This window comes from Physcomitrium patens, chromosome 13 (genome assembly GCF_059467195.1).
Source record: "Physcomitrium patens ecotype Gransden chromosome 13, ASM5946719v1, whole genome shotgun sequence".
Taxonomy (NCBI): Eukaryota; Viridiplantae; Streptophyta; class Bryopsida; order Funariales; family Funariaceae; genus Physcomitrium; species Physcomitrium patens.
In genome coordinates this window covers 5,870,905-5,889,512 of record NC_143422.1, presented here as the reverse complement: position 1 = coordinate 5,889,512, position 18,608 = coordinate 5,870,905, and the positions used below count along the sequence as shown (strand labels likewise).

The 18,608-nt window shown below is 33.5% G+C and overlaps 1 protein-coding gene across 5 annotated transcripts; it reads right to left on the bottom strand.

Annotated features, from left to right (window-relative positions):
- Positions 1-11,012: 11,012 nt before the first annotated feature.
- On the bottom strand, positions 11,013-17,115 carry LOC112290891 (uncharacterized). Of its 5 annotated transcripts, none has more exons than XM_024537728.3 (12): positions 16,929-17,115; positions 16,209-16,364; positions 15,843-15,926; positions 15,136-15,293; positions 14,448-14,592; positions 14,001-14,298; positions 13,740-13,850; positions 13,125-13,253; positions 12,897-12,946; positions 12,702-12,799; positions 12,295-12,579; positions 11,013-12,126 (listed from the first exon to the last, which is right to left on the bottom strand). In XM_024537728.3, exons 2-12 carry the CDS (start codon positions 16,324-16,326, stop codon positions 11,098-11,100), a joined length of 2,505 nt encoding a protein of 834 aa, XP_024393496.1. In that variant the 5' UTR covers positions 16,327-16,364; positions 16,929-17,115; the 3' UTR covers positions 11,013-11,097. The 5 variants fall into 5 exon arrangements, with proteins under 5 accessions (XP_024393496.1, XP_024393497.1, XP_024393498.1 ...); XM_024537729.3 differs by having other exon boundaries at positions 15,166-15,293; XM_024537730.3 differs by lacking the exon at positions 15,843-15,926.
- Positions 17,116-18,608: the final 1,493 nt, after the last annotated feature.

Sequence of the window (18,608 nt, the reverse complement as noted above, 5' to 3'; positions counted from 1 at the left end):
AAATATTGCTCCAAAACTTGATCAATACGCTCCATTTGTCCATCAGTTTGAGGATGGAATGCCGAAGATAGTTTTATATTCACTTTTAAAATCTTGAAAAGAGTTCGCCAAAATCTTGATACAAATTGAGTTTCCCTATCTGATATAATATCCTTGGGTAATCCATGATAGCGATAGATATCGTCAAGAAAGAGCTTAGCTATTTCTTCACCTGTGATAGATTTTGTACGTGGTACAAAATGTGCCATCTTGGTAAAATGATCTACTATCACGAATATAGAGTCATAAGAACTTGAGATTGGAAGATCCGTGATGAAGTCCATAGAAACAGAAGACCATGGTTGTTTTGGAATGGGTAATGGCTGAAGAAGTCCAAAAGGTCGATGACAAGGAGTTTTCGATCTTGAGCAAACTTCACATGATTGTACAAAATCTTTAACTGCCTTCCACATTTGAGGCCACCAGAAATCCCTAGATATCAGCTCCAAAGTCTTATTATATCCAAAATGTCCTGCTGCTGGGAAGTCGTGACGAGCTTGAAGAACACATAAACGAGCTTCTCCTTTTGGAACATATAGGCGTCCTTCGAAATAGAGTAGGTTGTTCTTGAATTCAAATTTAGATGGATCATGAGATTTAGAAGAATTGTTCTTGATATCATGAACAAGAGGGTCTGAAGACATATTTAACTGGACTTGCTTAAAGAAAGTTAAATCAACAGTCAATGTTGATTTTATTGCTCGAAGATGAAATTGTTCCGGCTTTAAGAGAACTGTTCTTTGTTGCTCAAAAGCTGCATCTCCTTCTTTTGGTGCAAGATAAGAACGTCTAGACAAGGCATCGGATAAACCTTGTTGTTTTCTTGACCGATAAGTGATGATGAACTCGAATCTTGATAAAGACATGCTCCAACAAGCTTGGCGACGATTTAATACACATGTTGACATAAAATATTCGAGGTTCTTGTGATCCGTATACACGATGACTGGACTAGAAGCGCCTTCTAGATAATGATGCCATTCTTGAAAAGAATCCACAATTGCAAGAAGTTCTTTGTCGTGGATCTCATAATTGATTTCTGCTGCTGAGAATTTTCTTGAATGAAAGGCTACTGGATGAAGTTTGTCATCTGTTCCCATTTGTGATAAAACCGCACCCAAAGCAAAGTCCGATGCATCTGTTTCCATAAAGAATGCTTTGGAAAAATCAACATGATACAAGATTGGTACAGAAACAAACGCTGTCTTCAAAGATTCAAAAGCAACTTCCGCTTCTTGATTCCATTGGAGTTTGTCTTTACAAGTCAAACGTGTAAGTGGAGCTGCAACTCGAGAGAAGTCTTTGACGAAGATCCGATAGTAGTTGGCAAATCCCAAAAAACATTGGACATCTCTTACCATTTTTGAGATCTTCCAGTCTATAATAGTTTAAATTTTCTTAGGATCTATTATAAGTCCATCATTTGAAATGATGTAACCTAAGAAATCGACTTGAGTAGTGTGGAATACACACTTTTTTATCTTGGCATAGAGTCCTGCATCTCTTAATTTTTGTAACACATGACGAACATGAAGTTCATGTTCTTTTGGATTCTTAGAATAGATCAAGATGTCGTCTAGATAACATACCACAAAATCGTCCAAAAACTCTCGAAAAACATCATTCATTAGATGTTGAAAAGCTGCTGGTGCATTTGTAAGTCCAAAAGGCATGACATTGTATTCAAAATGTCCATACCTAATTCGAAACGCAGTCTTCCATTCATCTCCTTCTTTGATGCATACTAGATTGTATGCTCCTCGAAGATCTATTTTTGTATAGATCTTAGCTTGATTCAATTGATCAAGAAGTCCGGATATTAAAGGTAGTGGATACTTGTTTTTGATGATAATCTTGTTGAGTCCTCGATAATCAACATACATTCGCAATGATCCATCTTTTTTCTTCACAAATAGAATTGGAGCTCCTGCCGGAGATTTAGAATGGCGTATGAAATTCTTGGCTAGATTTTCTTCAATATACTCCTTGAGTTCAGCCAACTCATTTTGTGATAAACTATAGATTGGTCCGAATGGCGGTTGTGCTCCTTCTTGAAGGTCAATTGAGCAATCATAGGGAGGATGTTCCGGGAGTGTATCCGCATTTTTTTTTTGAATACATCTTGAAATTCTTGATATTGGCTTGGAATGCCACTTGAAGTCTTTTCACCAGCAGAAACGGGTGTGGTATAAATAATATATGGTGATTCTTTCATAGCAGCATGCAAGAAAGCTTTTGCACCTACAAATACGGGTTTAATTGAACTAGACTTATGACTCTCTACTTCATTAATTACACTGTTAGTTATACTTTTAGATAAAGTAAGAGTTCGAGAAATCTAATCTATTTGAGGGTTGTATTTTTCTAACCACGATAAACCTAAAATAACTGGGTTAGAGGGAGATCTAATGATATTAAATACTACAAAACTATTATGACCATTGATTATTACTTCTATAGGAAGGGTTTCGTGAGTAATATCTCCAGAAGACAATGGACGACCATCTATGACTTCTACATGAACAGGTTTAGTTTTCTTTACTAAAGATATGCTATGTCTTTTAGTAAATTCTTCATCTAAAAAACACGCTGAGGCTCCTGAATCTAACAAGACAGAGACTTTGTAATGTTTAGGTCTTAAAATAACATTTAATGTAAAACAAGGAGAGGGCTCTGAGGAGAGAATAGGACCTTTATTAGAAGTTGTGCAAGGTTCCAGCCGCACGATCCCTATTGTAGTTGGACAAACTCGTTTTTCGACATATTATCTTCTTTCACAGCCATACTCCTCATTTTGTGATTGCGTCGTTTCTTTGGATAATGCTGAGCAGTGTGCTTTGGTTCTCCACAATATAAACATAATCCTTCTTGACGACGACGAATCTTTTCTTGCTCAGTAAGAAGTTTGAAACGTACTGTATCAATTTGCATATCCTCTACTTCCGAATGTATGTGTTGAAGAGATGTTGGTATTGCCATTGAATTATAGTAACGTTGAGGTCCACTTGTACGGTTCTCAGATCAGAATTCAAAAAGGCGGTTGTCGCACTTCACAGCAAAGTCAATTGCTTGACTCAATGTTTGAGGATCAGGTAAGTTGAACATTAATTTTTTTACTTCATATTGTAATCCGTAGAAAAATTGGCTAATAAGTGCAGCATCATCCCACTTGATATCAGTTGCAAGTTGTCGAAATTGTGAAGCATATAATGTTACTGATCGATTGCCTTGTCGTAAAATACGGATCTTATTGGTTGCAACACGAATTGCATCATGTTCTCCATACATGGATCGAAACTCCGCCAAAAAAGCCTCTAGATTATCCAATATTGGATCTCATCGTTCAAGAAAAGTTGAAAACCATGATAGTGCCGAACTTGAAAGAAGCGTACCAATGAATCTAACTTGTGATCCTAGAGTTGAATAGCTTTGGGGTTGAAGTTCAATCACAAGTTGCACTTGATTGATAAATCCTCGAAACTTGGATCTGATACCATCAAACTTCTCGGGTAGTGTAATTCTTGGTTCTCTAACATTTGAAGGGCGTTCCACCATAGGAGAAAGGACATGGTTTGGTGCAGATGTTGAAGCAACTCCAACCATTTCTATATCTTCACTTCCTGCCAATCTTGTTGCTCCTTGTGGTGGTAAATTGAGTTGATGCATCGCAAGCATTAACTCCCTCAATTGCTCTTGTATTTGTGCCATTGCACTCTTCATTTCAAGAAGTTTTGCCATGATAATACTTAGAAGAGAGAAGATGTCTAATATCGCTCAAGACAAATAGAAGAGAGGACTTGCGGACAAAGAAAATACTAAGGACAATATCAGTTTAGAAGAGGGTAATCCGTAACTTCTAATATGCTTATATCTTATCAAGAAAAAGGGGTAATCCACTCTTAATCAAGATTAGACAAAGCTCTGATATTGTAGGTGTACTCTTGTCAATCTGTCAAGGATAAGAACTCAATGAAAAAACAATTCAGACAAGTGAGCCTTCACTCAAAGAGAGGTAACAAAATATATATAAACAAGTATATATATTGAAAGAGAAACTGGAATGGCTATTGCCAAAAGACAAGAAAACTAAAGATCCTTGAAATTAAACTAGAAGCAAGAAAGGAGTTGACAAGAGTGAAGAAGCCTTCATTCTTGTCTCTATATATATTATCTAAGTAGGGGCTACGTGGCGACGTTCTATAGGACCTCGAATATGTGTTGATTTTGTAAGACACATGCCTTGACTTACAAGGCAAGTTTTTCTACGTGTGGGCCACATAATTAGCTTGATCTTCAAGCTAACAACATGTGTGGCACATGGCCAACTTGTTGACCACGTTTCTAATCCAAAAAGTCAATTAAAGACACCTATGAAGTCAAAGCAGCGTCTAGGAAGCTTCTAAGAAGCTTTCATATTAAATATTATAGAATTAACTTACTTTTACCTACTTTTACTTACTTCTACCTATTTGTATATGTAATTATTAGCTTACATGATTATGGTCGTGACAAAAGGTTCTATTCTCTCTTCAAATTCCTTACATTGTTTTATAATAGAAGTTTGTTTAGAACCAAAAAATCACAAAATCTTAGTATTGTTGGATTTAAGAGCATCATCTTATTTTATAAACAAAGACTTTGCCAAAAAACATGATATATTTTTAATTAAAAAAATCAAACCTATGCATATAGAAATAATAGATGGTCGTTCATTATTATTTAGAGGTTTTATATATGAAACTATCCTATAGAAGTAATAATTAGTAATCATAATAATTTAGTAATATTTAATATGATTAGATCTCTTTTTAATTGAATTATTTTAAAATTATCATGGTTAGAAAGCTATAATCTTCAAATAAATTGGATTTCTTGTAATCTTCATTTTTTCTATAGTTTAGTCCAAGATTTTGCTAGGCTCGTAAAAATCTATAAAATCATTACATTCAAACCATTATTCATAGGTACAAGAACTTTCATATATACTGCAAAAGAAGGATAAACTTTTATTATATACATGACATCTATTATTTATGAAAAAAAGATTTTAAGTAGCATTCTAAGCTAATACAAAGATTATCAAGATGTCTTTGAAAAAATAATGCAAATATCCTTCCAAAGCATTGTCTTTATGATTGTTCCATCAATCTTCAAGAAAGAGCTCAACCATTATTTGGACCAATTTATAGCCTATTACAAAATAAATTGGCTACATTCAAGGAATACATTTACAAGAATTTAGCTAAGAATTTCATATGCCATTCTAAATTTCTAGTAAAGGCTTATATCTTATTTGTGAAGAAAGAAGACAGTTCTCTGTAGATGTGTGTGAACTATCAAAGACTCAACAAGATCACAATAAAAAATATGTACCTTCTATATTTGATTTTAAGATTTCTTGATTAACTAAATAAAGCAAAGATTCATAAAAATATAAATCTAAAAGGAATATAAAATTTGATATATATTAAAAAAAATGACAAATAAAAAATTACATTTCAAATCAAATATGGACATTTTGAATATAATGTCATGACTTTTGGACTCATGAATGTGCAAATTGCTTTTCAACATGTAATGAATGATATTTTTTACAAGTTTTTTTAACAATTTTATCATTTATTATTTAAATAACATCTTAAATTATTCTAAAAATATAAAAAAATGAACTTCATGTTCATTTTGTATTACAAAAACTAAAAGATACAAGATTATATTCTAAGATAAAAAAGTGTATATTTCACAGTACTTAAGATGACTTCTTAGGATATATCATTTCAAAAAATGGTCTTATGTTGGATCTTAAGAAGGTCCAAACTATCATAGATTGGAAGATTTCAAAAATAATTAGAGATGTGGAATATTTTTTGGAATTTTTGAATTTTTACTACAACTTCATTAAGAACTTTTCTCAAATTGCAACTCTTCTTACATGCCTAACATGTAAAGACAAACTTGAGTGGAGCAAAGAAGCTGAAGTATCTTTTAAAGCCTTAAAAATAATATTTAATTTTGTACCAATATTATATTTTATTGACTTTTCAAAGGTATTTTTTATAAAAATAAATGCATCAGACTTTGCAATGAGTGTTATTTTCTTACAAATAAGAATAAAAGATAAGATTTACTTAGTAGCTTTTAATTCCAAGAAATTTTTAGTAACTAAGATTAATTATGAGATCCATAATAAAGAGCTTCTTGTAATTATGGATTCATTTCAAAAATAGCATCATTATCTAGAAGGGATTTTTAATCTAGTCATCATATATATAGAACCTTGAGTACTTTATGTCAACATGTGTTTTAAATTGTCACCAAGTCCTTTGGAGCATGTCTTTATCAAGATTATTTATTGATCCAAAAAAATAATAACAAAAAATAATCTTCTTGAAGCTAAAGTATTTTCATCTTTGAAAAATAAAATCAACATTGATTATTGATTCAATCTTTGTCGAGTAAATTGAAGATTTTTATTAATGACATCCATCAAAACCAAGATGAAGAATAGAAAATCTTTGCTATAAAAAAAATAAGATCTAAGGAAGATAACATTCTATCTTATACTCTTATTTGTAACTTTTGTGTATTTGTGATGCTAAAGAGATGGAAAACCAACAACTAGCAGATTCAATTCAAAAGCTATCACTTGCTCATCTATTGAATAAAACATTATGATTGTCACAATCTTCAAGATGACATATTCAAAAAGAAGATCTTCAAAAATAACATGTCTTTCCTTGAATAAATAGCCAGATACAACATATTTGATATTACAACCTTACAAGAGACTTTTAATGTTTGGTGATTTTATTAGAGGTAGGAGCAACTTTATATAGTATTCTAAATATTTTATTTAAAAAGAGTTATGAAGGCCTTAAGAACAATCAAATAATAGGATGGCCTTTCCACCTTGGTATGGAATATTATTAATGGCTAAGAGGATCTATTAAGGATCTTTAAAGAAAACAAAGATTGGAATATGTGGCAAATATAATTTGTCACATCTTGAATTTCTTCAATATATGATGATTTCTCCTTGTAGGATTCGCCTCTAGAAGGAGAGATAATATCATTGACATACATATTTACTTTGATATTTTTCTATATAATATAATAGAAGTAAGTAAAAGTAGATTTATTTCATAATATTTTTTAGAGTAGCTTCCTAAAAGCTTTATAGATATTATATTAACTTTACGTGTATTTATAATTGATTATTAGGTTAGATACTTGATCAACAAGTTAATCACATATTGATAGCTTGTAAAACAAGCTAATTATATGGCGCACATACAAAAATTTGCCTTATAAGTTAAGATATGTATCTTCCAAGGTCAATACGTTTTGGAGGTCCTATAGGACATTGCCACATAGTTCCTAGTTAAGAGTATATATGAAAGCAAGAAGGAAGCCTTTTTCACTTTTGTCAACATCTTTTTACTCTTTAATCTTATTTCAAGACTTTTTAGTCTTTTTATCTTTAGTAATAGCTATTCTAGTTTAATACTATATTATTTTTGAGAGATTTTCTACTCTTTTCAAGTGACAAAAGAATGTATTGATATTTTAATTTTTTGAGGTTCATGTCCTTGACAATTTATTATAATTATTAACTAGATAATATGAATAAATAGAAGTAATTAAAAATAAATTAATTTCATAATATCTTCTAAAAAAGCTTCTTAAAAGCTTCATAGATATTCCTTTGACTTTACATGTGTCACATGTTGTTGTATTTTGTAAGTTCTTGCTTGAGAATGCATCGAGCACCTATCTATGGAAGATAAATAAAAATACAACAACAATTCTATCAAGTCTAATAAGGCCTTAAATAAACTTTAAGTAATCCTTAATAAATCCAATCAAATTTTAACCTATTAAAATAAATTTAAAAGAAATTACAAAAGAAATTTTAAAAATTCATGATTTAATCTCAATATATATATATATATATATATATATATATATATATATATATATATATATATTTAAAAAATATAAAAATCAAACTTAAAAAAATAAAAATAATCTTAAAAAAATTAGAAATAAAAAATTCAAAGAAAAAATAAATAATCCTCAAAAAATATAAAAAATAAAAACCTTAATATAATCTTAATTGAAATCCTAATTAAATCTTAATTAAAATTTAGATCAAATCTTAATTCAAATCTTAATTAGCTTAACCAAATCCTAGATTAAATCTTAATAAATCCTTAAAATATCCTAATCAAATCTTAATCAAGTTCTAAATCAAATCCTAATCTTAATCAAAATTTAGACTAAATCCTAAGTCCTAATGAAATCATAGACAAATCTTAAAGCAAAATAGAATTTCAACAGCTAATGATAAAATCATAGATATCAACTTAAAATTTTTACACTTCTTAATATCTTAATTAGAAACAAACATAAGAAATATGAAATTGATTGTACTTACCAATTGAAAGAAATGTAAGATAATCCAATGAAGTGTTGGGCAACCTCCTATTTCAACCTAAATGCTGAACTTCTAGTATCAATATCTCCTTTTTAAACTATTGAATTGCTTTCAAATTTCATCCAAATATTGAAAATTGAGTCTAATATCAAATCAATAAATTATTGAAGATCTTAGAAATACTCACTAATCTTTAAACATTTACAACTAGCACACCAATATATTGTCCAAATTTTATTTATATACATACCACAAAACTTAAGAATACTTCAAATCTATAAACATATTTTTATTTTTTAAATCTTAATTCTACTAAGAATATCACTAATTTTGAAAATCCTTCAAATTTTCAATATTAATTTAAATGACATAAATCCAATGCTTAAAAATATTTCTTTAAGTTTATTCTCAAATTCCACTCTTTGATCTACAAAAAGAACCCTAATGTCACCATAGGTGTGTAGTTTTGTACGTTAGGGTTTGATTTGACCCAAGTTGACAACCAGTCCTCTCCGAGTATCAACTCTTGGCTTCTTGAGATAAATTTTGCTAAAATCTACTCTTAACTCTCTCTTACACATGCCTACATTATATAATTTTCCAATCTACTTTATTTTTCCTTATTTAAGGTCCTATTAAATAAATAAAAGCCTATTTTATAAAAAAACAACATAAGTATTTTTTAGTTTTACTATATTTTTGACTATTATCTATATTTTTAAGATAATTTGCTAGAATATTTTAAAATAAGATCTTCTATAATATAATTTTTTTTCTCTCTTTCATTTATTAGTTATTTTATATCATCACAATATGTTGATTGCTTGCAGAACAAGCTAATTATGTAGCGATTATATAGAAAACTTGCCTTCTAAGTTAAGATATATGTTGTACAAAGTCAACACTATTTTGAGATCCTATAGAACATTGCCATGTAGCTCTTAGGTAGATAGTATATATAGAGGCAAGAGTAAAACCTTCTTTACTCTTGTCAAGTCTTTTCTTGCATCTAGTCTAGTTTTAAGAATCTCTAGTTTTTTTGTCTTTTAGCAACAGCTATTCCAATTTCGTTTTAATATACATACTTCTTTATTTCTATTTGATATGGATATCAAATAATCAATATAAGTTTGAAAGAGTAGCATATTTGAAACTTTGTTACTTTAAAAATATTCAAAATATATAAACAATAGAAAATGATATATTAATACATGATTGCTAATATAAATTATTAAATCTTACTTAATAACAAACAACTTATCTTGGAATGTAGGTATAATCTTGTAATTTATGTTTGTCTATATTTTATAAATATTATTTAAAAAAATACCATAATCTTCTTTAATTTAAATTAATTAATTAATAAAATTAAAATACAATTTCTAATATTGAAAACTCATCCTTTTAACAAAATTTGGCACAATTAATAAATATATACAAAGAATCATTTGTAGAACATTCATAAGAAATACAAAAAAAAATATTGCACAACTCTACTTTAAATATCAATCATTGCATCAAAGCATTATACATCTGTAATAAATACTATAGCACAAGTATATACAATCCATCCCATTTCTATTAACTAATGTAAAAAAAACCCTAATATTCACAAGATGTATCTATAAATTAATCTATATAAGATGTATTAATACAAAAATCTATAATATTTATACCAATTATTTAAACACCTATTTACTTTAATGAAGTTTGCAATCTCTTTACTTCTTAACATCAAATCAAATAAATCAATTACTTAAAACATAGCAAAGTGGATAACAATACTTCTACTTCAATTTAATACATGAATAAAGTTAAAATTACTTTAATGGCAACATCTTAAAAAACCATACATGCATACATGCTCAATATGTAACATAGGAGATTGGTACTTCTGATGTACCCTAGTCAAGATAATCTAGGGAAAAGTGTTTTTTCAGCATCGTGCTAGTAAGGGGTCCACAACGGAGTAGCACCTTACAAGTTTGAATAGACATTTGGTGAGGTGTCCTCATTGATAACACTAATTGCCATAATCAAGCATCTGGAGTGTCCTCATTGATAACACTTATTGCCATAATCAAGCACCTGGAGTGTCCTCATTGATAACTGCGTAGCTAATGGCGTTGTCACAAACATGAAGACCATTTGTATCAGATCACGGAAGTGGGTGAATCGACAGAAACTTGATGTTGGCTTCTTTTCATTATTATCTTCGTGTTAGGACACTACACCGACACCATCTCATCGTAGAGATCATAGGCAATATATTTACATATTCTGTTCGTGTTTCTAATTGGGCATCGTGAGCGATTGAAATAGCGGTCCTCAGTTCTTTTTTTTGTTTTGACACAAAACGGACTTTACCAGTGCTATGGATTAATAAAAGAATCGAGAACAGAGCATCTTAGATCCAAACACCTAAGGGTATGACGCTTCTCAAATTTCTCCACACCGACACATCATAGGCAGGTAGTTTGTTGTCCTTTCCAGCAGCTTTGTTCATTATATATTAGAGATCTGTAACCCAGCAATCTGAAAAAGGCATCCTTAGATACGAAATTTTTAAAATGGGGCTGTAGAAATTGACAGCATCGTGTAAGAATATTCATTTTTTAGTCCTAATTACTGATGTCATCAGCATCGGAGCTCTCACTTGGTGGTAGTATTTCCTCTCTAATGTCACTCTCCCTCCTCTGATCAGACACGGCACTAGCATTGTTGGTCGCCTCTCGTAAAGCAAGAGCTGGAGTTTCCGACATAACCATGTCAGGGATCCGTCGCTGCAAGTCCAAAGTATTTGCAACTTTCACCCTACTCGTACCCTCACAGACCAATTCGTTAAGACCGGTTCTCGCAGCGGCAGCGTTTCGTTTCCCTACATCACTGTCCTGCGATATTGAACACGTATCCACTACACGTCTCTCTGATGCGCTACCAAAATCAGATGCACAGGTTTCTGATGCTGAATTGTCGCACAGGAATCTACGACTTTCTTCCGTTTCCGCTTCAGGAACCCCTTCCGTGTCCGCAAGAAAGCTTCTGGCAGCATCAGTAGTGAGGAAATCGTTTGGATCTTGACTTTTGGCCAGAGAGGCATTCGCACTAGCTTCATCTGCCTCCTGCAGAGCAACTTGAGCTTCGCAAGTAACATCACATCTCCTCCATCTGGGATGGTTAAGGACTAAAGCAATGAGAGCCTCGCACATCTGAGCGGCATCGGGTTCATTGGGTTCTCGGCGGGAAGGCGCATAAACCATCCAAGCATGGTCAAGTTTCTTTTCGGGTCTGACGACAATCGACCCAGGAACTTCGGCATCTTTCCGTGTAACCAGACCATCGCTTTTCTCTTTGTATCTTAGTTCAAGATGAAGAGCACATATAGCCATAGCTGCTGCGAGAGGCACCGCCACGTGGAGTTTTCCACTTCCTTCATTGTCGTCTGAATTCTGATCGTTTCGCCTCCTGGCTATCCCAGGGAGCCACGGGAGCTGCGCATGCCCTATGTGGGACATGACGGAAACTGCTCGAGGTGTCCGGCTTGCCTCTGTATGAAAGCTGAGTACAGGGAGATCTGCCGGTAGGGAATATTTGGCGAGGAATTCCTTCCGTTTCTCATAAGTTAGGTCTTCAAGTGATTTTATGTCGCCCTGCGGGAAAAAAAAAAAAAAAAAAAAAAAAAAAAATCCAATATCGTTACGCACCCTTCAAAATAGAATTGATAAATTTGCTAAAACATACGACAACATGCATTCTGATGTTGCCTGATTCAAATTTTCGTCCAAACCATAAGATTCTGGTATTGAGCTGAAATTTACCTTGAATATTCTGCAGATCAAAATTTCCAATATGCGGCGGGTTTCAACATCCGCAATCTGGCCTTCACGCAAGATATCTGATGCAATTGGGCTACCCCCGTAAGGACTCTGCACTAGTATTATACCGACAACTTTGCCTTTCAGCTGATCCCAAAACATGGAGCAGGCAGCAGCTGCATCTACACCTCCTTTCGAATGTCCTAACATGACCACCTTTCTGCCTGTGGATTTGTACAGCACTTCAACGTATTCCTTTATTTCTTTCGCATTCTTCTCCACACCTAACTGTATTCATGCATCATCTGGTGTTACTTGAGTAAGATCTGATACTTACATTAGAGTTCATTATTAAGAACTCTTGAATCTGACTTCAAGAAATTATGACGTTAAGTGGGAAACTGACTTACTTCACTGTGGATTTTTGCAATGTGACACGGCAATCCCAGTTTAGCGAAATGTTTCTTCGTGTCATGAAAATATAACGGACCGTGATTACTGAAAAGACCTGTAACACACGCATTTATCAGCTCCTAGTAGAATTTTCCATCGAAGTTTGAAATCTTTGATAGTGTTCCAAAAGATGCATAGAAAGAAAAGCACACCTGGAACAAGGAGGTAAGTCAGGTTATCAGGAAGAACATGAATGCCACGCCTGCCACAGACCGCAACACTATTGATTAACGGCTAGAACATCCATTAGCTTATTAAAATGGCTACCAAAATTACCACCAGAGAACAGGTAATCAATTGTGTTTATAAAATTTCAGATCTAGGCCACAAATAATCGTATCTACACATACAATGAGTACAGAAGCGATGTGAATACTCACCCGATCTGTTCCAACGCTCTCAAAAAATCTTCTGTACCATCTTCAGCAGCAGGATAGTCAGGATTATTCACAAGCCAGCCAATGTCATCGACAGAACCTCGCAAAGTGGTCTGAATTCGTGTTACAATTCTGAGAAAAATAAAATAAAATAAATTTAAAATTAGAAGAAACAACTCTCTTTTAAACACATGCTTCATTTAACATTTCAGCCCCTCACTACTTTCAGTCACTATTCACGTTAGAGCAGCACAATCCAGCGGATAAAACGCTAAATGATTTCCTCATATCCAGTTTCTTCTCATACGACTAGTACTTTGGGCTTCAAGCCTACCACACGTGAATCATTTGCCTCATCAATCCTAAAGATCAGCTCTAAGTACTTGACTCCATTATTATCATCACTACAATGCCTTGGGCAATCAATGTCACGTGATATTCGATGCGCATAATGGAGGAAATACAAAGGAGCAATGTGAAGATGACGTCAGCCAGCATAACTGGACATGTACCATCTCAATAGCCGGCATTTAACGTCCAGCAAAATCTCTCCAGGCTCAACGATCTAATTGCCTAATATATGAGATTACTGAGGTCCACTTTCTGGTAATTGATTACCCATCTGTTTTCCTTTTCAGGCATGCATGGTTGCGTGTTATATAAACGTGTACAAGCTTCAGGAACGGGAAACTAAGCCGCCAAGCGAGTTGATGACTGAACATACAAGACCTGCATTCGCATCCCATTTGTGGAGTACTTTACTAGCATTTAAGCAAAGGTAACTTAAGACTTTTTTGGTGATATGGAGCGAATCGGAGACTCAATCAGCGGAGAGTTTAGTGGTATCACTTGAAATTTTAAATGACAATGAGGACTAACCCGCTCCAAACCGTAGGCGGCAAACTCACAAAATGTTGGCCCATTTCCAACATGGCGGCACTGGTTGAAGAGAATAACGCAGCAGCTCGTTCAACTGATATGTTGCTTAAAAGATGAGCACTCTCTAACAATCTGATGTTAACCTCTTCAGTTGAATGACTTGAAGCAGTGCTTGCTGATGCCAAACTCAAGTGTATCCTCTCATGCTCTGAAAGACTCATCCTGGGATCACCATCCATAGAAGCGCCAGAAAGCTGCTCCAAAAGGTTCCTTCGTATATCACGGGTCACATTTTCCTCTGTTTAAAGCCGAGGAACTTTTCATTAGATAAAGTTTTCGTCAGAATGTGAAGCTGTTTGTAAACCAGGGTATCGCAAAACCTTGCAATTCCAATAGACACAAACCAAGTGCTCTTTGCAAAAGTTTCTTGACTGTAAGGTAACATACCTACTAAATTAGCAAAGCGGCGTCGTAAATTCGAAGCAGACTCTGCAAATCGCTGCGAGACCTCATTGATGTCTAGCAAAGGAGGCAAGTGCCAAGTCTCGTTTATTGGTCCAACATACCGATCTGGTGAAATGTCTGCTGAAACCTGTTTCCAAATATACATTTTCTTTATAGACAAAAAAAGCCGACATACTTCGATATAAAAAGAACGTTGTTTCTGAAATGCAGGTTCTCAACAAAATGACCAATTTTCAACTTCAATTTAAATATCATAAACATTTAGTACTCAATGATACTTGGTATAATGATAAAATAAGAAGGTGCGAATTCAAATGCCTCAAATATAATGCTCTATGACCGTGATACTTGAGAGCCATTTAGTAAAACATAAATGCAAAACGACGGAAAAGTAAGGTCAATCCTGTTTCTATTAAATGATCCACAGAAGCAAAGGGAGGAGCTCTAAAGGAAACTCCTAACGATTCATCGTTTCGAAAACTAAGAACCCTGAACATGGCCTAAAATCTGGTAACCCTCAAAAGATTCATTGCAAACAAATTTCAGTTGAGGACAACGACAATTCAGTGGAACGAAGATCAGCATCCAACAAGATCATGTTGAAGACATGAAAAGAATGCTCTACACCCACGAAGAACGTGGATGTGTGATAAAAAACAAAAGTACACACCATTACATAATCTTCTGCGTCTGTACAGACCTCGGATTGGTACGAAGGTACAGTGGCGTCTGCCAATCCAGTTGGCGAAAGTCGAACAGGCAGGTGAGCATCTGAAACCTCCTCTGAAACTAAAAGTTGACATAGGCCTGGCCTGACCTCTGGATGGCCTTCACATGATTAAAATATTCACCAAAAGGTTAGAGGGGAGTTCACAGCAAGAGGTTGATGTGATTTATTCTACAAATTGAAGGTACAACCTACTTTGTCGCTATGAAAAGTGATTTTTGCAATCATTAAAACTTAAAAACACCATAATCTCATACATCTAAGAGCATCTTGCGTCCACTTCTTAGACCTACAGCTGGAGGATATGAGCCAGGCAGTATTGACTTTCTTCGGACATTCTTCCTCAAAAGTATAAGGTTACGAATCGAAGGATGGAGACATGGCGCCTGGTTTATGGATTTATTCGGCAGTAAAAAGATCTCGGTTTAGTAAAAGAGAAAATCGGTACTTATGATAACGCAAGCTTAGGGTATTGTTGCTTATTTCACAGCAAAATTCAGAGATCTTAAAGTGACTATTACCGGATAAAAGTCCAGGATTGACAATTTTTGTCTTCACTTTCAAGATCTCACAAATGGAAAGGGCAATCACAATTTGACAACTGAACAGCGTAACGAGCAAGAAAATGCTTCAAGTAATATGATGCTCACCATGTGAACTGTATGCCAACCCATTGCTCACAAAACCCTTAGATCTAAAAGCTGGATGTTTTCGTTTCCTCTCGTACATTATCTCTGAAACAATGAAATGCATGCTTATTCAGGTAAAAAACGGTTGAGAATCTAGTCCTAGTTTTCTCAGTCAAAAGAAAGTGTTTGCAACACTTCACAGACCCAAGTTAGTAGGACGATCACAAACATATCTGCTAGATTCCAGCTTCAACCATCCATTATCGTGAGATTGAATTGAAAAACAAACTTGTCTCACAACCTTCGGTCTCAATGGCAAACATTCCAAAAACACTCAGAATTTAAACTACAAACCTGCTCATGAAGAGTGGGCTGTGCGATACTCACCGCTAGCGCTCGCGATCTCGGGATCAGCGGTGCCTTTAGCTGTAGAACTTGAGGAAAATTCCACTCTCTCTGTCTCCTCCTCTGCAGTACCATCCGACGAAAATAGCTCCACGGCCATTGTTTCACCAGGGTTTCAAGACTTCAAGGCCAACAAAGCTTCATGGATGCATGACCACACCAGCTCTCGAGGTCAATTCAAGAGAAGTTTCAATAATCAGAATCCTTCCTTAGAATCACAATTACATTACTTAAACGGCGACTCAGCACCGTAGGAATTTGAGCTCTAGCGTTCTCTCACGCCAGAGCTGCTAAGAACAACACCATGCAGCTCAAGTGTAGTTCCAGAATCCTCATTCCAACTAAACCTCTCTTTCCCAGGATCGAAACCCGGGTATTCTCTAAACCCGAACAATCAACGCAATTGCTCACACACCTTCAGTCCTCAAACATCGAATACCCTTTACACTACTCAATTCTTTACACTCTCTCCACATCAAATTAAACAATCACGACCGTTGCCTTCTACTTCCAGAAAATCAATCGGCCCTCTCCAAAACTAACGATTCTATACATCGTCAAATGCATTTCAACAATTGTGATCACGCAAAGAATCGTGACGACACCCTCGACGCATTTCAAGCACAAGCATACATTTAATTTAATTTAATTATAAAAAATAAAAAAAAATTAAAAAAAAACACGAGCGGTTCAAATCTCCACCTCTTCCATCGAAAGAATAGGTCCTATCGCCGCCCTTCTGGCTCTTGACAAACGCGGCGATGCATTCACTTGTCAACAAGCGGCACGTGAGGAGTAGAGACGCCATCGCAGGGGGAAATGGAAGGCACACCGCATGCGGCTCTTGTGTAACAAAGAGTTCCGCTCTTGTGCGTCGCTGATGATTCGTTTCGGTTCGGAAATTGATGCCGTGAACCGGCGCCACCGGATTCCGAAGGGTGGACCCCACTCTGCCACGTAGACTTCGTGTACGTGTTCTATAAATGCTGACCTGGCAAGACACCTCGAAAAGTTCCATTCGAAATAGTTCATCCGTGCGTTTAAAGAGTTTATCACCAGTTTAGCACGTTCATCCCTTTTCGAAGGATTAGACAACTTGGAATAAACTGCCTTTGATTTGTATAATTCATACAGTACAATTTTCAATGGTAGTTTAAAACTTCTTGTGTATTATGAATGTGTGAATAATTAATTTTTATTAAGTGATAATTTCAGATACTTAATGTGCATGAGTAATCTTGTTTGTTTATTGTTCTTTAGAAAAATAAAATAAAATATAATACTCAATTCAAGCTGGGTGGGAAGCTACATTGAGTCCATTATTACCTCAAAGAACTTTTCAAATATAATCTTAGATTTAAATTTATTATTATTTTTATTATTATTATTATCATAGATATTCATACATACATACAAACATAATCATTAAACATGTCCTATGAGATTGAATTACTTAAAAAATTTTCTCAGATAATATTACATAAATTTTAATTAATAAGTTTTATATTTTAGAAAAAATATATTAAAATGAGAAAAATATACATATATTCTTTTAAAATATTCTAAAAATTTATATAAAATAAATATCTTATAAAAATTATAAATGACTTTAAAACTTTTATAAAGAGTTGCAAATTATAAATCAATATATTATAATCATATTATCTTAGAAAATATGAAAATTTTTACTTCACCAAATTATATAAATATACATATATATATATATATATATATATATTCTTATTGAGTAACATGAGAATATATTGACTTTTGATTCTTTAAAATTCATATCTTTGATAGTTTAATAAGAGTGCTAATTCTTTGTTCTTCTTTTGTTTTAGAAGTGAGTAGATTATCCCACTTTTTTGTTGTATTTTTAAGATTATAGACTACTAACTTTAAATTAATATTTTAGTTTTTAATCACAAATTTTTTTCTTAAAGAAAGTAGCTTATTTTTTTATGTAAAAAATTTCATTTGATATTAAAGATTATAGATTATCTTCTTTTAATTTGACTTGTAGATTTTTTTGAATTGTATATAAAAGAAAAAAAAATATAGATGCCATTTTTGATGGAAGTGAGAATAAATTTGTAACTATTGTAGATCTTTATGATTTTAACAATACTTTTAAGGAAAAAATCTCATGTATTTTTAATGCCAACCATGTAGGTACTATTCCTATATATACAGTAGAAGTCAATAATGAGGTTCAAAGTCTATGCTAAAAAATTGTACAATTAAGAGAAGCAAGTAAATCAAATTCACAACTAAATTCAAGAAGTCTTATTGCCATAAGTATAAAAGAAACAAGGATAAGTATGTTGGAGAAGTTTGATGGAACAAGACTAAATTTTTAAAGATTTCTACAACAATTGAAGT